Source organism: Cicer arietinum, chromosome 8, assembly GCF_000331145.2.
Source record: "Cicer arietinum cultivar CDC Frontier isolate Library 1 chromosome 8, Cicar.CDCFrontier_v2.0, whole genome shotgun sequence".
NCBI classification, from domain to species: Eukaryota; Viridiplantae; Streptophyta; class Magnoliopsida; order Fabales; family Fabaceae; genus Cicer; species Cicer arietinum.
In genome coordinates, this window is record NC_021167.2 from 9,903,670 (window position 1) to 9,931,157 (window position 27,488).

The window sequence follows — 27,488 nt, forward strand, 5'->3', positions numbered from 1 at the left end:
TATTTATTTTTTATAATAAATTATTAATTATTAATTTTATAAATAAAAAATAATTAAATAATTAAATCAAACAACATATATTAAATAGAAGAAAAAAATATATCAAAGTTAATGCAGTTAAATAGATGTGCCAAGAAAAAATAATGTGTTATATTATTTTAATAATTTTATCTTATATTGTAGGTGATAAATTAACAATTTCATTATATTTTGTTAACAATTCTCTTATTTTTTCTTCTAGATCTAATAAATAAATAAATAATAATAATTATAATAATAATAATAATAATAAGGAAAAATAAGAGAGAATTGTTAAAAAAATAAAACTAAGTTGTTACTTTGTTAATTTTAAAGTTTATTTTAAAGTCTAATAAATAATAATAATAATAATAATAATAATAATAATTTATTTTAAATAAAAAGTTCCAACTTTAGTAAAAATACAGGCAAGAAAGTGGATGATTTTCATTTATATTTACTTTTCATTTAAAAAATTTCATCGTATTTTACATTAAAATTTGAATTATTTTTTTTATTTTTTTTCCTTTTATGAGGATATGTTTATTAAACATTTATTTATTTTTTTATAATAAATGGTTAATTATTAATTTAATAAATGACAAATAATTAAATAATTAAATCAAACAAAATATATTAAATAAAAGAAAAAAAATATATCAAAGTTAATGTAGTTAAATAGATCTGCCAAGAAGAAATGTCTTATATTATTTTAATAATTTTATCTTATTTTGCATGTGACAAATTAGCAATTTTATTCTATTTTGTTAACAATTCTCTTGTTTTTTCTTCTAGATCTAATAAATAAATAAATAATAATTATTATAATAATAAGAAGAAAAAATAAGAGAGAATTGTTAAAAAAATAGAACTAAGTTGTTACTTTGTTAATTTTAAAGTCTATCACAAATAATATATATAATCATTTAATTGAGTTAGATCTCCTTTACACCTTTATTTATATTGGTTAATTTTACTATTTTTATTTTTTTAAAATCGGTTATGCGGGTTGCGGGGTTAATCGATAATCATACATGTTAACTTGAATGGGTTACAGGTTTATTTGAACTGCGCTAAAATGTCCAAAAAAAATTCGAGTTGAAACTATTAAGCTCAAGCCATGTGTTTTAGCATACTGGCGCATTTAGACTAGCTCATTTCGACCGTTCTACTAATTTGCCTACAAAGTAAGTAAGAGGAGTTGTTAAAATAATATAGTTATTTATTTTGACACATCTACTCAATCACATTAGTTTTGATATTTTTTTTCTTCTATTAAATGTATTTTGTTAGATTTTATTAATATAATTTTGTTTTTTATTTTTATTATGATTATTTTTTATTTATTAAATTACCAATTAACCATTTGTTATAAAAAAATGAATTGCTATAGATGATCGCATATCCAGGATGCAACTCTTACGAGAAAAACATATTCGCCTTGGGACCTCCTAAAAGTAATTTTTTTTTTATTTTAATATATAAATTTTAATGTAAAGTATAATAAAGAGATTTAAATAAAAAAAATATAAAACTAAAATATCTTAAAAGTATTACAATGTGATGGTAATTTTAAACGGGTAAAAAAATGTCCCTTACATTTTTTTTAACAAGAAAAAAAAGTAAATGATTTCTTGCTTTATTATACTAATTGTTAGAAATCAATAAATTTTTAAAAAAATCAGAATGATCAAGATAAAACCAATAACGTTTTTGGTATTAAAAAATGTGTAATTTAAATAAAGTATTAATTATATATAATAAATAATTAACTATTCACTCAATTACTTACGTAAATAGATAGTTATATGACAATTAAAATAAACTATGTATAAATAACACATTATTTTCATTCAATAAACAAATATTCCGGGGCGGAGCTTCTCAAGAACGGGGCCGCGGCCACCCAAAAAAATGCCCATCTTAAAACTAAAGAATTACTTACAAGAATACCTAAACTTAATTTGATTTTCTCTTTCTTTTTCTCTCTTCCATCCAGCCTCTCTCCTTCTCTGTTCTCTTCTCTGATTCTCTCCCTCTTGCTTACAAGTTACAGCAGCCTTCCTCTCTCCCTCTTCCATAATTGGAACGACAAACGCGCGACCGCCTCTGCTCCTCTGCCAAATCACGAATCGCTCCCCTGCGGCGGCCGCCTCTGCCTGACTGCCTCCGTGGCCGTTCCGCCCGTTCGTCGCTCTCGGGCTTGTTCGCTGCAACTCTCCAGATCGCCTCTGCCTGCTTTGTTCGCTGCAACTCTCAAAAGGTTCGATTTTCTATTTTGGTATTGCTGATTTTTGTTAGTTAGTGCTGATTTTTGTTAGATTTGATTTATGTTAGCATGAAATTTAAAGTTTACATTGTTAGCGTTGAGTTTGAAGTTTTGATTTGGAGAGTTTGGAATTTTGATTTGAAGTTTCAATTAAATGCTGATTTTTTTTAGAGTTTTTTGTACATAAAGTGTTTGATTTTATGTCAATATAAAGTGTTTGAGTTTTTTTGTCGCACATAAGGCGTTTGATTGTATGTCTATGTGAAGTGTTTGAGTTTTTTCTGTCGCACATAAGGTGTTTGATTTTATGTCTATATGAAGTGCTTAGTTTTTTTGTTGCATAGAAGGTATTTGAGTTTTGTTGCATATAAAGTGTTTAAATTTTGTTGCATTTTTGCTATATAATATTATTTATATATTTAATTTATATATTATATTTTTATATCGGCCACCCTAAAATTTTCGCTCAAGCTCCGCCACTGCAATTAATACAACACATATCTCATTTTATATTTTATTATTTTTGCATTTGAAGTAATAACTTAAAAGCTAACACTAATCTAGAATCTTAGAAGATTGTCTAAAGAGAAAGAGAAAAAACCGTTTTTTCTTTTATCACTTCAAATACTTTGTTAAACTGTGTTGGATTCTGAGGGGCAAGATTTTGATTTGGAACAAGTGGTGGCAAGTAGAAAAATCTTGAAGTTAGTTGTCTTTTGAATCCATTAGGATATTTTATTGTTTTGGTTGTAACGTATAATTTTATTTTATTTTTACTTTTTATAATTTGAAAATGTTGTTGGTGTTGTCTGACGTAAGTCATAAGTGGTTGACACAATTAGTCTATCCTTTGAAACCATAATCAAACCAGTCTTTGACACATGCAAAACACCCTATTTTATCTGTTAGGAATTACTCTATCATGGTTAAAAGTACATTTACTAATGTTAAAGCCTAAAAATATGGCTTTTGGCAGCACATATATTGACAACGATCCTACTACTCTATTGATGTTTACACGTTATAAATACAAAGTTCAAGTACATATGCTACTACTTTACAATTATTTATTACTATCAATTAATTTATTAAATAAGTATGACATAAACGTTATTTTTACGGGACACGGTTGAAGCTAAGATAAGGGGATTGTAAAAAAAATATATTTATAAATTGAGGTTTACAATAAATTAAGGTTTATAACGATTATGAAGAGATTTAAACATCAAATCTCAACTCAAAACTTTAAGGTATTAAGTTCATGGGTTATTTTCTTTATATATCTAATATAACCTCATTTTCTAGTCAACGTGAGACTAGTAACTCATAATTAAATTCCTAAAGTAATGACATATGAAAGGCATTGAATAATTGAAAAATAGAAGTGGAAAAAATACTGGATTGGATAATTAAAAATCATATACTTATATTTATATACTTCTTTAAAGCAGTAATCATATACATATTTATATAAGTGCATATCTTCGTGCTTCTATTACAACTTTATGGTATTTGTAAAAAAAAAACAATTTTTTTTACAACATAACATATACATATTTTTATTATGACAATCTATCACCAATGTTATACAAATGAAAACAAAAACTATTTCAGCAAATATTTACTAAAATTATCAAACATCCATCTTTAAACTATTTCAGTTGGAAGACAAGTTTTACTTGTTAATTAATTTGTTAAAAGGTGGTGAATCATGAATTATTTAATTAAAAAAAATACATTTGATACATAGTGTATCTTTCAAATATTTTTATAAATTTTTTTGAAGAAAATTAGAATAACTAATTAAAATTTATCATAAAATTATATATAAGATTAATGTTTGTCACATATCAATTGGTTAATAAATTGTCATATACAAATTGATTAATTAAGAGTGATATGTGTATTTAAATATGTATGTCTCTTATATATATAATTACTACTAACTATAAATTATTCATATGACAAAATGTTACTTACTAATAAATTAGTTACAAGACGGTAATTCATAAGTCAATTAAGTAAGAGAAAAATATGCATGAGATAAATGTTTATTTCGAGTTAATTAGTTAAAAGATGGTATTTCATATAATAATTAAAAGATAAATGTGTATTTAGTTATTGCATGTCTTTTGAATGTCATATAGATGAATGTGTAAGAACAATTATATTAACTATAATTTAGCATACAAATGATATATGGATTAAATATTTGTCGTTGATGCATAAAAAACATGCAAAATATAATTATATTTATTCTACCATTAAAATCATTTCTAAAAATTAATATTTATTTATATTAAATAAGTTAGACTATTAAGTTTATACGCAACAAAAGTATTTTCCTTATCTTTCTCTTTTCTTAATGTGAGAAGTAATTGAAAAACACATAATAGTAATAAAACCATTTGTTAAACAACTACGTTGATACCAGAAAATTGCATCAATGAGTCAAAACTATATCTTAATGCAGTTTGCACTTATAATTTTTCCTCCGTATTATTTAAATGTTAGTGGGCCGGCTACAAAACCCTGAAAAAATCCGGGCGGCCCAAATCCTGTTAGTGGGCCGGCACATATGCACCGATTCATTTTAAGAACTCTCCGGAAAACCATTTAAGTTTGTTGTTTCTGTTTTTAGGCTCATTTCTATCGTCATTTACTATTCTCCCAATATTCCAAAACCATCCTCATTTTGTCATCACGCAACACCACCGACCTACTCCCTTCCGGCAACACCACACCGTCCTTCCTTCTTTCTCAATCGTTTAGTTCTGGTTCGTTTCTATTCATCCCTACCATGCTTTTTCTCTTATTTCTTCTTCTTTTATGTTGTTTAAATGTTTGTTTTGATTATTATTCTGAACATTTTAGTTTAGTTTTGATTTTTTTTTTCTTTCAAACATCCTTCCTATTTTGATGGAGGGGAAGGGATTTTTTCAAAAATTGTTACTTGATTTTTTCCCTCTTATTTGAGATTGATTTTCATTTGGTTTTTGCACTGTAGCATTGAAATCTTCACTTGCAAATTATTTGTTTTAAAGAATCTTGATTGTAATGAATAGATTATCGAAGTTTATGCAAGAAAAAGAAGTTTTATTTTTATAGTTTGCTTAGGGCACAAAATATATTAGGACCTGTCCACAACTATAGATGCTGCTGTTCATTTCTTTTTTTTTGTTTGGCTACAACGGGTACGCTCTCTAGAAGATTTGCTCGGTGCTGTTCACTTTCACTTGGTCGCCTGGTATCTTTGAAACCTCTTTGCTTGCAGAGGCAGGAGTGCTCTCTGAGAGAGCGCTTCGCGAAAAAATCGTGTGGCGTGGTGAAAGGTTTCCCGTTGGGGTTTCCGGCCCCCTGGTCTTCACCTAATTGTGGAAGAGGGGAGGTGCATTGAGTATAAACTCTCTCTCGCGCCTTTCTTCATTTTGTTCCTGTTCGTCTATTCGGGATGGGGCAGGCAGCCCACATACATACATGAAGAGAAGAAGAGAGGAGAGGGGGTTCCCTGAGATTAAGGTGTCAAGGCGGTCAAAGAAGGCCACAAGTGGAAGCAACCGATGCTTTGGTCATTCAGTTGACTCTGCCAGTCCGTGCTTGCTGTCATGCTGGCAAAAGCGGGGCTTTCGGCCTTACCTACTATTGGATTTGAACCAATGACTCTCGCCGTATGAAAGCGATACTCTAACCGCTGAGTCAAGTAGGTCAAGCTGAGTCAAGTCAGAGAAAATAGACCCCTATAAGAAAGATAAAGCGTTATCACTATACGAAATATCGGCCTATTCACTCAGCTAGGGAATAAGACTAACCTAATTTCCCTATTCACTGAACCCAAGACTAAGGGCAAAGAGAACTTCCTTTGCTCCCTTCCTTCAACTTATAGGATGGAACCCGGACTCCTAACTAAACCCTCTTCCGATTGATTGTCTCGATTTCACTGCCTTGGTTGGCCACCATGCCTACTTCTCTCCAATGCCTCCTTCTTAAACCCCTTCGTACTGCAATCAATCGATCGATCAAGAGGCTAATCTCTTTTGTTTGGGCCGGTAGCTAAAAGAAAGTCCTCGCCTTCTCTTGAACAAGGGAAGGGCTGCATAGCATTAGCTTCAATTGAACAAGCTCAACCTTGAAAAAGAAAGGTGGTAGGCCGAAGAACCGTTGAACGCTTCAACTTGCCCACTGAAGAAGGCGAAGGCTGGGCAAGAGACTAGGCCAACTTACTGCTTACTGCCATGGTTTAAGCTTTAGGCTCCATAGACGGAACTTTTTTTTTAGGTATTAGGGAGGGGAGGACACCACTCAGCACCTAAGGTGGGGTTCAATGCCGGCCAAAAGAAAAAAAAAAGAGATGTATGGCGGAGGGGGGGAGAGAAAGAACGCATGCATGGGGATTCTGTCTGTCGGAGGTTCGATAATCTATGATAGGACATCATAGGCTAAGGAAGAATGAAAGGAAGTCCATTACTGAGAGAAGTGGTGATCTCGTCTTGCTTGCTGGGAGAGAGAAAGCTTCCGGACCACCTTTCCAGCCAGATTGCGAGCGATCACTCAGCAATGAACACTAACTGAAAGCGGCCGGGAAAGAGTAGCCATCCCTTACGGGAATCGAACCCGTGTCTTCGACATGAAAAGACGATGTCCTAACCACTGGACGAAAGGGACCAAAAAGCCATTCTTCATATACCTCAGCTCCGAGAATAGAAGTGGTTCGTTTTGTTTCTATACGCAATTCAAGATTTCGTTTGTGTTCTGGCGATTTCTGATGTGAATTCGGCGGGTCGTCCCCCCTTCCTACGGGTTCCCCCACCAGAGCCCGCTTACGGCACGCATGACGCATGATTACAACCTTTGCCTTAGCGTACAGCGACTTATATAGAAAGCATGAACCACCTCGAACTCACTCGATCGATGGTTCATGGTTCTACGTAATTAGTAGGATCGAGTTTCTACTCCAATCTAAGGTTTTAAGGGTTGTGAACTCAAGAGTACCGGTACGAGTTCTTTGAGTAAGGAACTGGTAGCTTTTACTTATGTCAATGAGTGAGAACAGTAGTAGTAGATTGAGTTAAAGAGTTTGATCTTCCCCCCAAAAGGGATATAGAGGGGTAAGGGTCCTTTCTTTTGTTGTTGCACTGAACTAAGTAAGTGCCCTCTTCTCATAGAGGAGGAGTTGCCTAAACCTAAAGGATTAGTTCCTCGAGTCTAGTTAACTCGACAGCTTAACGCGAATAACCCGCGAGCTTTCCTCGACTATAGCGCGAGTAGAGTCTAGCTCGACAAGAGGAACTGCTTAACTTGACAATAGCTCGACTAGGTCGCTTCGCTTCCAAAATTAAAAATACCTCCTTTTTTATTGTATTAATAGTTTCTTTTTTTTTGTTACTGCCTATGTTGTGAAAAAGACCTCTCACCTTATCATATATTGTATATGAAATTCATAGTTTGTTGTTTGCTGCCTTATTATGCTAACAGCCAGCATTGTCAACATTTGGTCATAATAAAGATGTGGACATCAATGCAAAGTTCTGTTGGCACTTCACCTCTATTATTGTCAGGTACAATCATTTTATACATACCAATATAATGTTTTGAAATGTCTTTGAAATTACATAAATCATGGGTATTTATTTATTTATTTTTTATTGTATGCAGCTAGTAGTACAGGTCGGACTCAAGCTTGTGTTAAACATTCCAGACCAAACATAGTTGGGATGCAACCCTTACCATATAACATTGGAAAAGGAAAACTTCGGACTGCAGCTTTTCAAAGTTCATCACCTCGTATCATATGTAATGCTGCCTTGGTAATGTTTTTCTTTTGCCATTTGTTTTATGGTGATTGTTTGCTTTATGATGGAAAGTGTAAACACTGTTGTGTGTTATTGCAATTCCAAATGAGTCCTTTTTGAAAAGTTGGTAAGGTTCCTAAAGGAAACTGTTACTTGATGAATATTATTTGTCCAGCAAAGGAAACTCAACTCCTTACGATAGAAGTAACAGATAGAGTAGGAAAATAGATGAAAATAGTAAAAATGATACTTAGAGACTGCAACAAGCAATCAGTCTGTAATAGAGTTAGTGTTTGTTAGGTGAGAAAGTGAGAAAAAAGGAGGGAAGATGATTCTGAATTAAAGTTCAATTATTTTTAACAAAGGGAAATCCTTTTCGGATTTAACAACTGTAATACAGTTCTACAAAATATTGTGTTGATATTTTGTCCTTTCTTTCAATCCAAATAACAGAAATTTCGGATTTTATGGCAAATCATTGACAATAACAAAAACTGATCCTAAATTGTTTGTTATGTACAATATTCTGATGTCTTGCATGGTGGTGTTCCTTTCTACAGAATGTTAAATGCTCTGCTGCTGGTGCAACTGCAACCCAAACTGTAACACGCAATGCTCGGACAATTACTCTTGGTAATAACTCCAACTATAAAAACTTATGCCGAAAAATACTGTTAGAGAAAATATACACTGTGCTTAGAATCCTTAAATTGCCGAATTCCATTGTTTGATTTACACTGGAACAATTTAGTGTAGCTCTCGATGTGTTCCTTTTCCATTTTCTATACTAATCATCATATGTATATTCAATAGTTTATGTATATATAAATCTCATTCTATAAATCCACGTGTCCTTATTAAAATAACTAAATCGATGTGGAAGCATTGGTTCTTTTCTGAGAGAAACCAACATCAATATTTGATACTTAAGGTTATGCACACTCAAATGTTTGTTACTTTCAATTTGCAATTAGCAATCATATGAAGTGCATAAATAACTGTTTTCTTGTATCTTTTCCTTTATACTCATGCATGCAAGTAATTGGTATGATCTACAATCTCCTTGACTGAATGTAAATATAATCGGGTACTTGGGTAAGGAGATAGTGGTAGTTTTCTTGCCTAATATCCGCAATGCAAAGAAGCTAAAAAACTAACTTCAATAGTTTTCAACAACGGTAAATTTAAGGATTTTAGTATAAGAATGCTTGAGTAAATAGTTTATTCTTTTGAAGCTTCAAATCTGTCTTCTTAACTGAAGGGAACATGGATTTCTTTTTATAGATGGTGTTTTGCAATCTGTTTCATAAGATGGTTTGGTTCAGTTTTGTTGGATTTATTTTCCTCCTGAGTGTGTTTGTTTGATGGTTTCTCATGGAGGTTCCATTTTTATATTCTCAAGCATTATTTGGTTTCTTTTGGAGAACTACTCTACTCTGTTTCCTCCTTTCTATATAATAGACAAGCTGTGCTATTTTATATGACAACATCTAACACAAAGTGTGTGACTTGACTTTTTTAAATAAATAATATAAATATATAATATTGGTATTTGGCAGAATGCATGGAAGGATGCTATTGAAATCCAGCAATCAGCTCTATTCACTTAACTTTCACACAAATTATCTGCAACAATTATGTACATAAATGTTATTTTGCCCTTAATGATATTTCATTCTTTAATTATGTTTTGCATAATTATACGGTCCATGTGTTTGTTATTGTAATATAATTTGCTACCGTTTTCTGAAATGACAGACAAAGTGAAGAGTCCTATGCTTGATAACAATGGGCCTGGATTGCCCCCTCGAGACGACGATGGCAACGGTGGTAACGGAGGAGGTGGCGGCGGCAACTTTTCAGGTGGATTAGCCCTTTTGGGTATTCTTGGTGTCCTAGACATTCTTAAAGACATAGAGAGTGAATTTCAACGCAAAGATAGGAGATTTGACCAAGCTTGATAGATGGGCTTTAAATGTGGCAGTGAAATTACTTGATATATAGAAATTCTATATCAAATAAATGGAAAATCAAATTTACTTCTAGTTAAAATAGAAGCCAAACGGGGTGATATTGGGTCCCAAATAATGAGATGTGTAAAAAACATATGCCTATTCCTAATTCTAAATGGAATGAATGAACTTATAATAAGTATGAGTTTGGATTAAGTTTGTAAATGTACTTTTGAGTAAACTTCATTCTACAAATGTACTTTTAGTTACAATTAAGTTATTTCTAATGTAATCTATGTTTGAATATTTTTTCTACAAACATCATTTTATAAAATAAAATTTATTTGAATTATATAATTAAATGTATTTTAAATGTATATTTACTAAAAAAAGTATATATTTTAGTATAATATTATGTGAATTATGAGGTTAGTGTATTTTGCAATTAGTGGCAAAATGGATAAAAAGTTGTTTTTTATATTTCTAAACGTGAAATGAACAATTCAAAATGAGTAAAATTAAATTTGTAGAATTATTTTTCAAAAAGAATCCACAAATATTATGTCAACCGATGTTTCCAATAAAAAATTCAATTTAGAGTTGCAAATAGGAAATCAAATGAACACTAATTCTTGCAGTAAATTTCTAATTCATTCTTGTGGGTGTTGGAACCTGCAGAAAATTGTAACACAAGCAGCTGATATTGGTTGGAATAAGCGCATGATTCAAGCACGGATCTATGCATTTTTGGTACAAGCAAAGTATATGTTGATGAGTGTTCCGGGTATAATAATAGTGGAACTGTGTCAATTTTCCTTATAAGTTAAAAACCACCTTAAAATGTGTTATAGTAATAAGAATTTCCTCATTTGTCTGCATATGTTTCCAGAACCACAGGAACAGAGCTAATGAAGAAAAACATTACAAGTAGCTTCAAAATGTGTAAATTTTTAAGCTATCTCCATATATGTATGTGTCATTCTTTCCAGAAACCTCTTGTTCGTGCAGATGGATTTGATTTTGTGGAGAACAGAGTGGAAATCCGTCATTGCATGTCTCATTTAATGAATTACATATCTGGAAATTGATCATTACAATGATTTAAAACACCATGTCCCCATCTATGTCTCCCATTTTATTTTTATATTACTTATTCCTTATGGTTTTGTAGTCCACATAAATTTTCTTCTATGATGAACTCACTACATAAAAGAATTGCTACTTAATATTATATAAGGACAAATGGTTAAGGGACCATATAACCATAATATACAATCACAAACCGTGGATGCATCTAGCAAACCTCACGTGTGCCATGAAAAGTTTCTTGGTAGGATGTTTTGTCATTGTTGTGTTGGGTCACCACTAGCTCCTCCAATTGGTTTCAACTGTTGAGTGTAGGGTTAAAACAAACCAATAATTGATAAAGCTCTGAGTGACAATCTTCACATATTGGATGGTCTATGTGTTTGTGTCTTGAGTGTTTTGTTGAGAGAGAAAACCACCAATTCATTCTCATTTGTTTGGGTTGGACCCAATTTTTTTTTCTTCCTAGCCTTGTCTATACATTAAATGTCTGATTATGCACATAATCTTATTTTTTAATGGATGATAGCATTGGTCTTCTGTGACACTAACTAATATTGAACTATGAAATTTAAGTATATGGGCATGATAATGTTACCAAAATAAATATAAATGGACGAATAATTAAAGAATGATATTCTGTACACGAAAATGTGAAAGCAATAGTTGCTTGATAATTAGAGGTTGCATTAGATATCTATCTATAATGGTCAGAAAAATTGCACAAAGAAAGTGGAGGAACAAATTTCAGAGACCTGCTAAACCACAATGTGGTCCACCTGCCACCACTCTTAGCTTTTCAAATTATAAGAAGTATTCCTTTCGCAAATATATTTCTAATTGAATGTAAATAATTAAAAAACAACTATTTATCTCTTAATAATTTTAATTTTTGTATATTGATCAAATGAATCTAATATATAAAAATAAAAATAGTATACCCTTTTTGTGGTGACTTGCAATCTTCACAATTATTTTTGAAATAAATGAAGAGCTTCATTGAAATCGGGACGAAGATACATTGATTAGAGTGGAATTAGAGTCCCACTATATTTTTTTTAATACAATAAGGAATAAATAATAGTAATAAATTGACTAATGTTGTCTACAAAAAAAAAAATTGAATACTAAATTGGAGAAAATCGTTAATTTACATAATTTTCAAGTTTAATTTTGTAGTTTATTTTCTATTATATCCTCTTTTTAAATAAAACTTCAATATACTCTAAAGGTAATAAGGTGGGAATGCGACATAATTTTTTTTTTCTCCCATAGGAGGTAGCATCCCAGACATTCCACCATGTATTGCCTTATTTTATAACAAAGAAAGAAATGTTAAATTAATACATAAATAAAAAATTAAATTATATCCATAAAAATTTAAACAAAATACATAAAATGAAAAAAAAAAATACATCAAAGTTATTGCAATTGAATAGATATGTCAAAGAAAATAATTTACTATAATATTATATCAACTGCATCCTATTTTGTTCCTATTTTGATGATATTGCAATTTTGCTAGCAACTCCCCCATATATTCATACTATAGGAGTAAGTTGTTAACAAAAGAAGATGAAGTTATTAAATCATTTGTCATACGTTGCAAAAATAAAACTAAATTATTAAAATATTATATTACATTATTTTTTGTGGCATATTTACTCAATTACATTAACTTTGATGTTTTTTTTTTTTCATTTAATGTATTTTGTTTGATACTATAATATAATTTATTTTTTATTTATTAATTTAACATTTTTATATTTGTTAAAAAAAAAAAAGGTAACGAGGGTGCGACCTCCTATATGAGAAAAACAAATTTACTTCCCGCATTTCCGTCTCGCGACCTAAAGAATATAGACACTTTTGTATATAAGTCTCAATACAAGGTATATTAGAAAATTTTATTTAAAAAGAGGATATAATAGAAATATATCATAATTGTTCTATCAAGTAATTAATTGACAATTTTAAGAGTCGAATAATCATCGTACATAAATAGATATTGAGTTTTTTTCTTTGTGTAGTTTGCTTCAATTCAAAAGATTTATTTTATGAATTTTCTAAAGAGAGGTTGAGTGGACCAATAGGGTTGAATCTAGTGGTGATTCCGAGTTCAAATCATCACCGGAAGAGGTAAGGGAACTTATGCAAAAACAATAAAAAAGGAGGTTGAATGGTTAAATGCTTGTTAAATGAGTAATATTAAAAATTGAATACAAAATTTGTAATTATATATCATTTCATTTGTATAAATTTAATTGCAAGAATTCTACCCAATGTACTAATTTTATAATAAGTTAAGGTACTCAATAAAGATTAGGGTTGTGCAAAACTAGTTGACCAGAGTCACACTTATTTGTAAATGTGAGTATATGTAAATAGATAGACTCATGATTACTCAAATCTAATCGTTTCACTTAAAATTTGAAATATCAAAACTCAATTTTTTTAGGGTAAGTCTTTAGGTCTTACTTAGTTATCACGTCATTGGTATGATAAACAGATTATTTGATAAAAACTTACTCAAACATTTAACAAAAATATTAAAAGATCGAAATATATTTTTTTTTTAAAATGAATTTAGAAAAAAAAGAACAAAAAGTTAAAGAAAATAAACATTCCAATAAAAAAAATAAAAATTCCATCATCTAAATCAACCAACTTGCATTATCCACACATCTGCAGTAACTATAATCCGCCTAAATGGATGCAAAAATCAATCATAATAAAGCTTTTAAATTGCAGGTTCAGTTTTGGATAATTTAACAAAATTGATTATAAATTCACCCATATTCGACCGATGTTTAATGCTAACATACATCTCTCAATATTTACATTTAAAGAGAAGAAATAAACTCATGAAGTATAGTAAAAGTTTAACTTTGGTACACTCTTAATGTATCAAAGAATCACACTGTAAACAAATTGCAACCAATTACGTATATATAAACTTCAAAATAATTAGTGACGACTAAAATCAAAAGTTTAATTATATATCCGACTGTTATGAGAGTATAGTTTTTTCATATTGATAATATAAATAAATTGTAAGTGTATAATTAAATAATTGTTAACTTGTTTTATAAAATATATTTATAATAAAGCTATTTTAATAATCGATTATTAGTCTTTTATTATTTCTATATATTTCAAATAAACATCATTTTTATTATACAAAAATATTATTTTTCAATATGATTCACCCCTTCATCCTATGGGAGAGGATATAATGGGCTCGTTTTTATTTATTTATAGATTTTTAATAAATTTATTTTATTTTTATATTTTTAAAAGTAATTTTTATGAAGTTTTACTAAAAAGTAGTAAAATTTATTTTTCTAAATTAAATTTTTTTTTTGACATTCAATAACTTAAATATTCATTATTATAAATTTTAATATGATAAAAATTATATTTTAAAAAAAAATATCTGTTAAAAGTGATTTTTATGAAAAATAGATTCTCATTATAACCATTTTATAAATTTTATTATAAAAAATATAATAAAACATGAAATATTTAAAAAAAACTTTTTGATAAATTATTAAAACCAATTTATTATTTGAAACTTTATTTTTAAGATTATTTTTTTAAAATTTATATAAATGTAAGACCGTAAAAATTATTTTGAATAAAAACTGTAACAAACAAGTTCAGAGAATATCTTGCACAATCACAAACATTTGGACACAAACTTAAATATACACATTTAAAAATATAGAAATAAAAATAATTAAATATTTTGTGTTTGTAATTATATACGTGCACAAACATGCTTCAAAATCGTTTTCTTCTTTCCTGCTTGAGAGAACTTTCTACTATTTGAATCATTTAAAGTGTGGATTTGATCAAACCCACCAAATGGTATGTTATGTGATGACAGCTGATGCATACAAAAAATTTCTTCTCAAAAAACAGTTTTTTATTTCAAAAAGGGGAACATGATAATCAACTGGATTAGTACACTAATCATACAATCGAACACAAAAAATCTGCATATCACCTTTTGTAATTTTCAGTCAATTATGAGCTAAAGCTGAGACACATTTTGTCGTGTCAAATTCATAGTGCCCAATCCATACCATATGCACGCGAATCTTTGACAATGGACACATCAAAGTGGGTGGGTGACTACTTTAATTTTATTTTTAGTAAAGTTTTACATTTTCTTGGGGAACCAAGTTTTATATATTCATCATTTACCAACTACAATTAAATGAAATATCATTAATTTTAAGCTTCCACAATTTTGTCTAATTGTATTAGCAACTTCATTGGACTTGGCAGAGAAACCAAAAGATTCATGGTATTATATCACCAACAATTGTATAATTTTATTTTAAATTGAAAGTTATGATTGGCATAACATATATATTATGATCTTATTAGGAATTATAAAGTTTACGAAGTAAGAGAACATCTTTCAATTACTAAATTAATTTTATTGTCTCAACTAACTTTTAAATTATGATCTATGGTTGTTGTAATGATTGAATTTGGCTCATATTAAGCGAGTAATTGGTGAAATGAATGAATCAATTGTTGATATTATAATCACTCGTGATTAGTTGTGCATTTGCATATAATATCAATCATTTATTTGATTATCAACGATTGATATTATTTACTTTATTTTATAAAATAAATTGATCACTTAAAAAAATTTAATCCATAATTTTTATATTAAATGAGGTAAATTTTCTCTCACTAAATTTAATAATATGTCTTTAAATTCGCATGCATGCTTATGGAAGAAACCATTTTAACTGCTTTGTACTCCTTTAATAAAAATTTGCTTATATAACATAAAAACTGCAATCATATATATGCACTACACCATATAAATTGGCTTGCAGAAACTTCCGTTTTTTACTTTTAACAATGTCCAGTTTAATGCTGTTACAAAGAAAAACACGACTTTTTTTTTTTATCACCAATTAAAAAAAATATGGAAAATTAGAATGGTAGGGTATATACTATAGGGTAGGGAATCAACACCAGCTTTTTCTTATTAAATTAATGACTACTTATGGAGTGGTAAATGATTATAGACATGATAAAGCAGTGTCCTTCGGAGATTGATTATGTTATAGAAAGTTAGGTTAAATTATATTTTGTTTTTATAGAATTGATCTTTTCATTTTAAAATTTTTTAATTTTAATTTTTTTTCTTTCAAGTATTTAATTTCAAAAATAATAATATAACATGTTTTAAAGTTTTTAAGAGTATTTTCACAATATTATAAATAGTTTTTTAAGGAACAATATTACATATTATATATTACATCATTTAAAATTTACATTATCATTTTTTGTCTAAATATTTAAAAAAAAAACCAAAATTAAAAAAATTAAAAATAGAAAATCAACTTCCCAAACATATAACAGACAAAACTGTAATTAAATAAAAAACTTAAAGTTATCTATTAAAAATGTAATACTTTTTTTTAAGCCAAAAGGGTAGGAGTTATATTAAATGCTATAGTTTCTAAGATGTAATTTATATGTGACTTAAATATGTCTATGGCTTCATGTAATATATTTTTTTTTGGATTTAGTTGTTGTAAATTTTTTGTTAATAAATGTTTTTAAAAATTTCGTAAAAGAAAATATTTTAAATTATTTATGGGAGAAAAAATTAAAAGATTAATGAAAAATATAAATATCACATTCAATTAAAACTTTGAAAATAGTTTACATTATATATGTTTGTATTCATCACAAATTGTTTAAAGACGTCTACGTGTCTTATAAAAATTGCGGTTAAATTATTCTTTTAGTATCTTATTTTACTTTTTTATTTTATTTTAGTTTTTTAATGATTTTTTATTTCATTTTGCTCAATTAACTAGATTTTATAAGTTAGTCTTGGTCATAAAAATCTCTTATCTTTTTCAATCTAAAAATCTAGAAAAATCATCAAACCTATGACATTCAAACATAACCTTTTAAATCCATAACTCAAAGTCAAATTCTAACATTTCAAACTCATAAAAATAAAAAAAAATCCATTTTTTTTTTATTAATTCACAAGGATTCTAAACAAGAAGACTTATTGCTCTTTACCAATCTCATATCAATTTCTTAATTACTCGATTAATATCGCTTTAAGGTCGTGTTATGATTTTCTTTTAATTTTACATATTCGAAGTGTTTGAATTTGAGTTTTTCAATTTTTTATTGGTGCTTGACTTTAGGTAGATTTGTGCTATTATGTGTATGTTGTAGTTATCATATAAAGTTGTGTTTATAATATTGTGTTTCAAATCTGTTTTTATGTGTATGTGCTTGGCTTGCAAATTCTTTTTATTTTAAAGTCGTGCTTGAATTTCATACCAACATTGATTTGATGTCATCTGTCTGTTTTTGATTTGAAAGGTTTGAGTTTGATGTGTTATTTCTAGATTTGAGGTTGAGTTTGAAGATTATGAATTTGATGATATATATATTAAATTGAAGAGTGACGAATATTTGGGTTTGAATGAAGAAGATGATGATGTAGGTGATAAAGATGATAAATTTATTAATTTTTATTTGAAAAACTCTTTAAAGAATAGATTTGTTGATTCACATAAGAATTCTAAAGAAATATAATTTATTTATGGAATTTTCATTTTTCTAAATTTGAAATGTTATGAATTTGAATTTGTAAGTTATGGATTTAATAGTTAATGAGTTTGAAGATTATAAGTTTAATTTATTTTCTAGATTTAGATTGAATGACATAAAAAAAAATTCGGTTTATGAATGTGAAAATGAATGAGATGACAAAACTTAATATTTTTTAATAGAAATTAACAAAAAAAAAGACAAAAATAAAAATTAAAAATAAATTAAAAGATAAAAAAAATAATTTAACTAAAAATTACCGTCTATTAATTAAGCACGCTATATTTTAAAGTGATGTCATTATACAGAATATATAAAAATTGTGAGAGTGTGAAATTGTGAAAACTATAGACAAACACATAAGACACCAAGTTCGCTTAAAAAGAAAAAGTGATTATGATGGATGGCCATAGAAAGAAGCAAAAAGAATAGTATATAAATATATTTGTAACACTAAAAAACAAGAGCGAGAAAAAAAGAAAGAAGAAAACAAATTAAGGAGCAGTCTAACCAGAGACACTGCAGCAAATTGTTATTGAAAGTTAAGGTTTAGATTAGATTGAAGAGAACTTTTGATTCTCCCACTTGGTGCGGTTGTTGTGTTTTTTTCCTTTTCTAACTTCTTGTTATATATGTGTCTATAGCTATGGGAGACATGAAGACCCCACTAGATGAAAGATGGTATAGACTCACTATATGTTAGAAACAAAAATAGATTCCATAACAGCTTTAGGTTAACACAATGTTAGTAAGTAATATTGTTAATATTATTAATATTTTATTAAGAGTGAATCGAATTTACAACATTTTTATTTTTAAATTTTTTTATCTTAAATATTAAACTAAATTTTTATCATCAGATTTTCGATTTTGTATAAGGATTTGGTTCTCTTGATTTAATTTTTTTAAGAGACCATATCAAAATAGATTTATGAGATATAGTATCATATTAGGAGCATTCGAGAATCTTGTTAAAAAATTGAAACTTTAATCTTTTTGGTTGAACTCTACCTATTTTTTTAAGTATATGCTCGTAGAATTCATGTTTTTATTTGACTTCTCAACATAAAATATCACGAAAGATTATGATTAATGAAAATGAAATTTAGTGAAAGTTGTTGATGATGTTTGCTTTTGAGTCTCTGAGGATCTTTAAAATTAAACATTTTTTGAGTAATTTTACTCCTAACACGCAATCAATAATTCAATATTGTATCAAATAATTCGAATATTAAACACATTTTAAAACATTTTCAAATTTGAGTGCTTTAATAAGATTTGCACAGTCTCAAATGGCTCTGGCCACATGAATGGAGAGAATCTAAGCAATTTGTCCAACACATTCGTAAAAGAAAAGCTGAGTGAGACTATTTAATTGATACTCCCTATAGTTAATATACCAATGGCCAATATAATTTTGACCAGAGCTGGTCCTGAAGGGTGTGACACTAGAATGATACAACTCATATAGAAAAAAAAAGTTGTTGCCCTTGAATAGCACAATTAGATGCCACTATATGCATCTTCTAGCCAACCGTGCCATGCACTATATAGACTTTCCCTTTTAGCTTTGTTGGATTTTGTAAGTATCTTCTAATGCATACAAAAATTGAAGTCACATAAAGTTTTTTTTTTTCAGAGCAACAACAGTGATAACTCAAAGGAGGTGCAATGACATGACAACGGTAGATGCTTTGGGCATTATGTGTCCAAAAAGAAGGGATTCTCTTTTATATGTCCATATATAAATGTTAGGTGTTGCATGTTCTTAGGAGTTAGATTATATTAGGATTTATGATTTTATTGAAGTGAATGTTATGGAGACGATGGAAAAAATTTGAAGTGATTTAAAATTAAGTTGAAAAAATTTGAAGTGATTTAAAATTAAGTTGAAAAAATTTAGGAGTTAAACATCTCGTCTATTGTCAGTTTCTACATGCTATCAACACGTCTAATTTGCAATGGTAGTTAGATATTGTTAGAAGTTAGTTATAGATAGTTATAAGTTGATTAATATTAATTATAAGTTAATTAACATTTGTTAGTTTGATTATGATCATTATATAAAATTATATAAAGTATATCATATATTTATTGTAATTAATATTTTTTAGTAAATTAATTTCTCAATTATTTATCTTTTTGTTGGACTCTATCTTGTTTCTCAATACTAGCAACACACTATTTTTTAATATACATTAATTAATTAATTAATGAGTTCTACTAAATCATGTCCATATAAAATTAGTGAGAGCTGCTTGGATTTCAACTAATGATTTTTGTTTTTACTTTGATATGCTTAATTTGCTTATGTCGGGTGTAACATCGTTTGTTCGTGGACAAGATAATTAAACTACTTATGTCATTTCAATTTTCATTGTCTAACAAATTATTCAACTACCCATCAAAGGAATTAAACAAAGTTGTCCATTTTCAACACCTAAAAAAGTTGCAAAATTAAAAATTTCAAAGTTTGGCAATAGTTGCATGGTCTATCGATCCAAGAGTTTTTAATTGAATGCAATAATAGTGCAAAAATCTTGTCTTGTTAAATAATGCAATTTGCACGATTGCACTGTCTCCTCGCTTATTACACGATCCCTTCACTAACTGATTGATCTCTCTCTCTCTTTGGCCCTCTTAAATATTTCCACTTATATCCTTTAGTTTAGATGAATGTATCTCTTTTAAACGGATTGAATAATTTTGATTATATAGTTGGTGGGAGAAGAAAATAATCTATCATTAACCTGGTACAAAAAATTAGTATAATTTACGGTTTCAATAACCTCCGGATAGTAGTTTTTATTTATATCATAATCAAAATTATAAAAACATAATAAAATTTATACACGGGTTAGCGCATTAAAAAAACAAACAAACAAACATACGGACACGTAATATTTCATTTTAGTGGTCTATTTTGTTTTCATTTTTTCTCTTCACTTTCTTCTAAAGGTTAATAAGTAACCACAAATAATTTAGTAGTTTATGTGGTAACAACCACTAAAAAAAAGAAATGTTCTTAAGTTACAATTGTTTGAAGAATATTGGTTACATGACAGTGGACTTGCAAAAGCAGTAAGGGGTGCATTGGAGATGGCATGATATTCTATATCTGATAGAATCAGTTGTTGTGTGAACGATCTTTTTAACTAGAATTAGGATGCTTTGGTGATGTTTCTAACTAGATAAAAATTTCTCATAAAAAGTTGAACAATCTTTATGTTGGAACTAAATTAATTTTACATTTAGAGTTTTGATGTTAACAAAAATATTTTTTTTAAAACAATATATTTGATTTTAAAGAGTATGAAAAAAGATTCATGTTTTTGAATAAAATCTAAATTAAAATTTGATTCAAATTTATAATTGATGAAAATCTAAAATAAGATTTGATTCAAATTTACAATTGAAAAAAATCTTTGACCAAGTTGAAAATAAGATATGGGCAAGATTTGTAGAAGATTTGATCAATATTTAAAGAATATTTAATTATGATTTGAAGAAGATTTGATCAAGATTTGAAGAATAGTTAATTAAGATTTGAAGAAGATTTGATCAAGATTTATCTACAACAAAATATGAATATAATAAATTTGAAGAATTTACAAACTTAATATAAACAAAATATAATTCATAATTAAACAATGACTAAAGTGAAGCCCAAATTTTAACTATAAATAGATACTTAAGGCTGAAGAAGAAAAACATAAAAAAGTAGAAAAAAGTAGAAAAACTCAAGCTCAAGATTCCAAATTCATCTTAGAGTTCAAAGAGAGAAACATTTGTTTGAAGGAGAAATATTTTCTGAGTGTTAAAAGCAAACACTTCAAGTTCCAATCTTTTGTATCAAACTTGATAGTGGTTTAGTTCCTTCTTCATTCAGGGATTGTCAGGTTATTATGAGAAGACTTGGCTTGTAGGTTCAAGGTGGTTAGCCCCTCAAAAGTTTGAAGTTGTCAGGTCGTTTGGGAAGACTAACTTGAAGGGTCAGATGCTTTGTAATTCAATGTATTTGAATTAGTGGATTAAAACATTCTGAATGAAGGGACTGAATGTAGTCAAGTTAGTAGTGAACTAGAATAAATATATGTGTCAAATTATTGATGTTTTCATTGTTTGTTGATGCTGAATCTGGTTGCTTCTTATCTAAGTAATTTATAGAAAACCAACCAACCTTCATCAAATTAGGAAAAAATTATCAACTTTGAAAAACACAACTCATCAAAAAACTTCTCGAAGAAAATCTAAAAATTGGGTGGATTGTATCTAGAATGAACGTGGAGAAAAGTTTAATGATGAGGAAGACATAACCTTGATTTTTAATAGTTTCTTTCAGAATATTTTATCTACTAGTCATCGTGAAAGAATTTCTGAAGTTATAGAAGTGATCAAAGATAGACTGTCATATTCTATGCGTAACATGCTGGAAGCAAAGTTCATAGAAAATGAAGTTTTCTTAGCTGCTAAAAATTGAAAGTCTCATGCTGCAACAGGTTCTGACAGAATGCCATCTTTATTTTATCAACAATTTTGGAGAATAGTTGGTCGTGACTTATTTTGCTTTAGAGATTCTCAATGGTGGTGGACATCCAAGTAACATTAATTATACTTGTATTTGTCTTATTCCAAAAAAAAAGAGTCGAATGTGCTAGGTGATGTGACATCTATTTTTCTTTGCATTTTCGTTTTTAAAATGATTACAAAAGCAATTGGAAATGGGTTGAAATTGATTCTTCCTGATATCATTAGAAAATTTTAAAGTATTTTTTGTATCAGGACGTTTAATCACTGATAATGCCTTACTATATTTTGAATCTTTTTATGATATGATGGGAAAAAATAAAAGGAAGAAGGGGTGCATTGGCTTAAAATTTGATATGTCAAAGACATATGATCGCATCAAGTGGAATTTTTTGATTGAGGTTCTTTAGTCTATGGATTTTTGTATTTCCACAGTGTCTTTTTGTGTGTTGCTTAATGGAAGTACTTGTCAGAAGTTTTGTCCTCAATGAGATCTTCGTCAAGAGGACCCTTTGTCTCCTTATATTTTTATCATATGCGCAAAGGTATTTTCTGGTCTTCTAAATAAGGCACTAGAAAATAAGGTTCTTAGTGGAATTCAAATTGCAAGAGGGCTCCAAAAATTAATCATTTATTTTTTGCAGATGATAGCCTCATATTTTGTAGGGACTCTCTTCAAGATACTCAAACTATTTAAGGAGTGTTTAATACTTATCAATCTACTTCCGGTCAACTTATCAATTTCGATAAGAAATCAATTTCAATCAAAATCTACCTGATGATTGTAAATCTTGTTCTAAGGTTGAATACAAATTAAGGTTGATGAATGTTATTCGAAGTATCTGGGACTACCTGCTTTTGTTGGTAGGTCTAAGCAATAGGTATTTAATTTTGTCTAAGGTATGGTGTGGAAGAAGCTGTAGGATTAGAAAAAATATATTTTTATCAACTGTTAGAGATAATCTTTTATTAAAGCAATGATTCAAGCAATTCCTCTGTATGTTATGAGTTGCTTTCTATTTTCGATGGGTATATGTGAGCATGTTGAAAGGATGATTAGTAAATTTTGGTGGGGTAGCAAATAAAGTGAATGTATAATTCATTGTATTAATTGGCAGACATTATGTAGGGGAAAAAAGCAGGGTGGCATGGGCTTTAGAACATTTTATGACTTCAACATTGCAATCTTGTCTAAACAAGAGTGGTGTGTCATGCATAATGATGATTTATCGATCTCACAATATCTAAAAGCAAAGTATTTTCTTATGAGCAATTTCTAGAGAGCTTCAATTGGTCACGGCGCAAGTTATACATGGAGAATTATTTTGCAATCTTGTTTAGATGTTACTGAGAAAACTGATATTTGAAGAGTAAGGGATGGTAATCAAATTCGTGTATGGGAGGATAATTGACTTTCTTATTAAAATGGTCAAAAGATTGGTCTTCAAAACCTTCTTATTGTGATATTATGTTTGTCTCGAATCTCATACATCATGTTATTCAATGTTGAAATACCTCTTTAATTAACAAAGTTTTTCTTCCTTTAGAAGCTCATCAAATTCTTTAGTTGCCACTTTCTCTCTCTCAACTACAAGACGAGTTTGTGTGGGGTGCTTCACAATCGGCAATTTTTTTTTTAGTGAAGACTTCGTATCATTTCTTAAAGGCAAGACACGAGGTATATGCCTCTCCTAACTCAACACAAGATAATGATCAACAAGTGTGGAAAATAAAAAATATTCCAAGATACACTCATTTTACTTGGAGGATTCTACATGCAAAAATGTCAGTAAAAAAATAATATTTTAAAAGAGGAGTTAGTTTTGATCCATTGTGTGCTTTTTGTGGGAAACATATTGAGAAAATTTCACACATCCTTATCGAGTGTCATTGGTCAGAACAGATTTGGTTTGTTTCCCCTTTAGGTCTGATATTTTATTCGCATGATTTCAAGTACATACCATTTCAAGAGTGGCTACAAATAAATATTATTGATTAAAATGAAAATGTGATTGTACATGTGTTGGCCTTGTGTTATAAAATATGTGTGCTAGAAATAAAAAAATATTTTGAAGGAACTGATGTTAATGTGGTTACCATTCTTCTAAAGGCACATAAATCTATTGTTAATTTTAATAGTGTTAGTGCGATATTATTGCTATATTTGGTGTTCATTGGACGCCTTCATTTAGTGGTTATTATAAGTTTAATGTTGATGCAACATGTCCGATAGAGGTGGATAAATGAAGTATTGATGTTGTAGTGAGAGATGATGATGGTGTAGTACTTGATGCTAGTTGACATGACCATATTCAGAGGTAATACAAAATTTTGCTATACGGAATGGTTTAGAATTTGCTCAAGATACGTCTTTTTGAATCTTATAGCGAAATCAAATGTTTCTAATGTGGTTGTGATGTTGAACGCTCATCAACAATCTCCCTCCTATATTGGTTCTATTATTGAAGACTTTATTAATTTTAATGTTTGCTTTCATAGTTTAAATTTTTTATATTTTAGGCGTGAGGCCAACCAAATGTACTTTATTCAGTTAAATATTTTCTCTATAATCCGGATTGTAGGTAGATTGAAGAGACTTTATTTTGTATTTCTGCTATCTTGACTTTTGAATTGTTGTCAGACTTTCTTTAATGAAATTATCATTGACGTCAAAAATTAGAAAAAGAAAAAAAAAACCACTTAGAACAGAAGGCTATATGATGTAAATTAAACCAAAATTATTAACATATTTATCAATTTTCACAAATTTTTATTTAAAATCAAAATTAAAATTACACAAAAAATAACTATGCATGTAAATTTTTAATCCATATAAATTTTTAATGTTTTGTTTCTAGTGCATATAAATCTTTTTTCCAATTTTAGTGCACTAAATTTTTTTGTTTTCATTTGTCAATATTTTTAACTCAACTCAAGGATATCCTTTGATTTTTTGAATGATTTTTCCAATGCAAGTTAAAAGCATTATAAGAATCTCTTCACAAAAATTTAGAATATTTTAATAAAAGATGAATAAAATATAATTTTTTTAAGTACATAGCTTGAAAATTTAGTCCTTCAATGGGAAGAGGAGTTAGCGGGAGAATATTATGCTTTTTTGGCTAGTATTGTCTTGTAAGATAACGTGGATGATATTTGGATTTACAACAATCAGTATATTGTGAAAAAGATTTACCTAATTTAGGTGTCAAAAGTTGAAGATGAAACACATCCATCATATGAAGTTATCTGAAATAAACTAGTTCATTTAAAAGTGTTGGGAAAAATAGCATAAGTTAAAAAATTAAGACACAATCACAACACAAGAATATAACGTGGAAACTCCAAAACCGGAGAAAAAACCACGGCCGCTGCCTAAACCGGCAACCAGAGAATTAATACTATGTGAAAATTGTTACAACACATAGACTTCTCTCACTCACACCCCAGACACCCCAGTACAACCACACTCTTACAAAGCAAATATTTAAACTAAGTCAGATACAAGCTTAAAGTGCTATTGCTGACTAGTGCATTTGAAAACAAAGGACTAAAACCCAATATATATCCTTGGCCTTCTCCTTATTCTCCCACACTAAAGGATGTGAGACTTGCAATCAACCCCAACAATCTCCACCTTGATTGTAAGAGTTACAGCTTCCGCTTCCATTGTCTTACCGACAATCATACTCCACCATCAAAAGTACACTTCACTTGGAACTAAACCATTCCAAGAATTTTCTCATGTCGAAATCTTGCTGAAATTTATGGTGCAACTCCCATGTTGGCTTCCAGGAAGTTCTTCAGCCATCGACAAATCACCACACACCTTGCCTCAATGCCAACCAATGCCCGTGTGTTGTTCTGAATCCGCTAGCAATAACTTGTCCTTTTTCATGGTATAGCGGAAATACCATAAGGACAAACTTTATCTTCTAGATGAGATCACCATCATCTCCCCAAACAAGGGAGACCTTGCCAGCACTTGTCTCAGAGTCTTTTTCAGATACTGCTCCACCTGGACAATTTCTCTTCACATGCCCAGGCTTTCCACACTCCCAGCACACCAAATTCTTTGCATGTATCTTCTTCCCATTAGCCCCACTTCTAGTCAGCAACATTGAGCTTGATGAAGTGCTTTCATCATTTTTCATTCTCCTTTCTTCAGAAATAATTTTAGTTGCAACTTCTTCAAAACTCAAACTTTCCTTCCCATACATCAGAACAGGTTTAAGATGAACATAGGAAGGTGGAAGGGACAAAATGAGCCTTAACGCTTTATCTTCATCATCAATCTCAACTTTGATAGATTCCAACTCAGAGACAATATTATTCAAAGTACTAAGATGATCAGAGATTTTCGTACCTTCATCCATGCGCAGATTGTGGAATTGCTCTTTCAACAACAACCGATTTGAGATGCCCTTAGCCTGATATAACCCTTCAAGCTTCTCCCATAGTTGCTTGGCTGATGACAGATTCTGCACATTCGCAAGAACATTCTTTGCCAAACACAAATGAATTGCACTTGCAGCTCTCAAATCTAGTTCCTCCCACTTGTCGTCCTCCATGTTGGAAGTGTTTCCTTTCAACACCTTGTGTAATCCAGATTGTATAAGCACATCCTTGACTTGTACTTTCCACAAGCCAAAGTTGATTCTTCCATCAAACTTCTCTATGTCAAATTTCATAGCGCTTGAATAAGACATAGCAGCTGCACGCAGACTGTAAACTGTGCACCAGGTAAGTTCCCAGGAAAGAGAGGTGGGTCACAACAGACACGCTTAAATACCAAGTCTTTCCTTAGCCAGAACCTCCCTAAGCAGCACTTTCACAATATCACCTTTCCCCTAACAATACCAAGGATAATTCTTTTCTGATGTGGAAGATCAGACAAAGCTGCAACCACAGAGCATACTAAGAAAAATTATCCTACCGAACCTCCGAACCTTGGCTCTGATACCAATTGTTGGGAAAAATAGCATAAGTTAAAAAATTAAGACACAATCACAACACAAGAATATAACGTGGAAACTCCAAAACCGGAGAAAAAACAACGGCCGCTGCCTAAACCGGCAACCAGAGAATTAATACTATGTGAAAATTGTTACAACACATAAACTTCTCTCACTCACACCCCAGACACCCCAGTACAACCACACTCTTACAAAGCAAATATTTAAACTAAGTCAGATACAAGCTTAAAGTGCTATTGCTGACTGGTGCATTTGA

At 29.5% G+C, this 27,488-nt stretch overlaps 1 protein-coding gene and 1 non-coding gene across 3 annotated transcripts; one reads left to right on the forward strand and one right to left on the reverse strand.

Moving 5' to 3' along the window:
* Window positions 1-1,888: 1,888 nt before the first annotated feature.
* On the forward strand, window positions 1,889-10,300 carry LOC101503794 (uncharacterized). Of its 2 annotated transcripts, XM_073364421.1 has the most exons (6): window positions 1,889-2,281; window positions 4,929-5,064; window positions 7,760-7,842; window positions 7,940-8,091; window positions 8,637-8,709; window positions 9,835-10,300. In XM_073364421.1, the coding sequence occupies exons 3-6, from the start codon at window positions 7,791-7,793 to the stop codon at window positions 10,035-10,037; spliced, it is 480 nt and encodes a 159-aa protein (XP_073220522.1). In that variant the 5' UTR covers window positions 1,889-2,281; window positions 4,929-5,064; window positions 7,760-7,790; the 3' UTR covers window positions 10,038-10,300. The 2 variants fall into 2 exon arrangements, with proteins under 2 accessions (XP_073220522.1, XP_004489772.1); XM_004489715.4 differs by lacking the exon at window positions 4,929-5,064.
* On the reverse strand, window positions 6,878-6,949 carry TRNAE-UUC (transfer RNA glutamic acid (anticodon UUC)). Its single transcript has one exon. It is a non-coding gene; the product is annotated as a tRNA-Glu (tRNA).
* Window positions 10,301-27,488: the final 17,188 nt, after the last annotated feature.

What these genes read in the sequence shown, in the direction of transcription:
- LOC101503794 (XM_073364421.1), top strand. Translation starts at nt 7,791, where the DNA reads ATGTGGACATCAATGCAAAGTTCTGTTGGCACTTCACCTCTATTATTG. An exon ending in TTCACCTCTATTATTGTCAG is followed by an intron (nt 7,843 to 7,939) that starts GTACAATCATTT and finishes TATTGTATGCAG; the next exon opens with CTAGTAGTACAGGTCGGACT. An exon ending in TCATATGTAATGCTGCCTTG is followed by an intron (nt 8,092 to 8,636) that starts GTAATGTTTTTC and finishes TCCTTTCTACAG; the next exon opens with AATGTTAAATGCTCTGCTGC.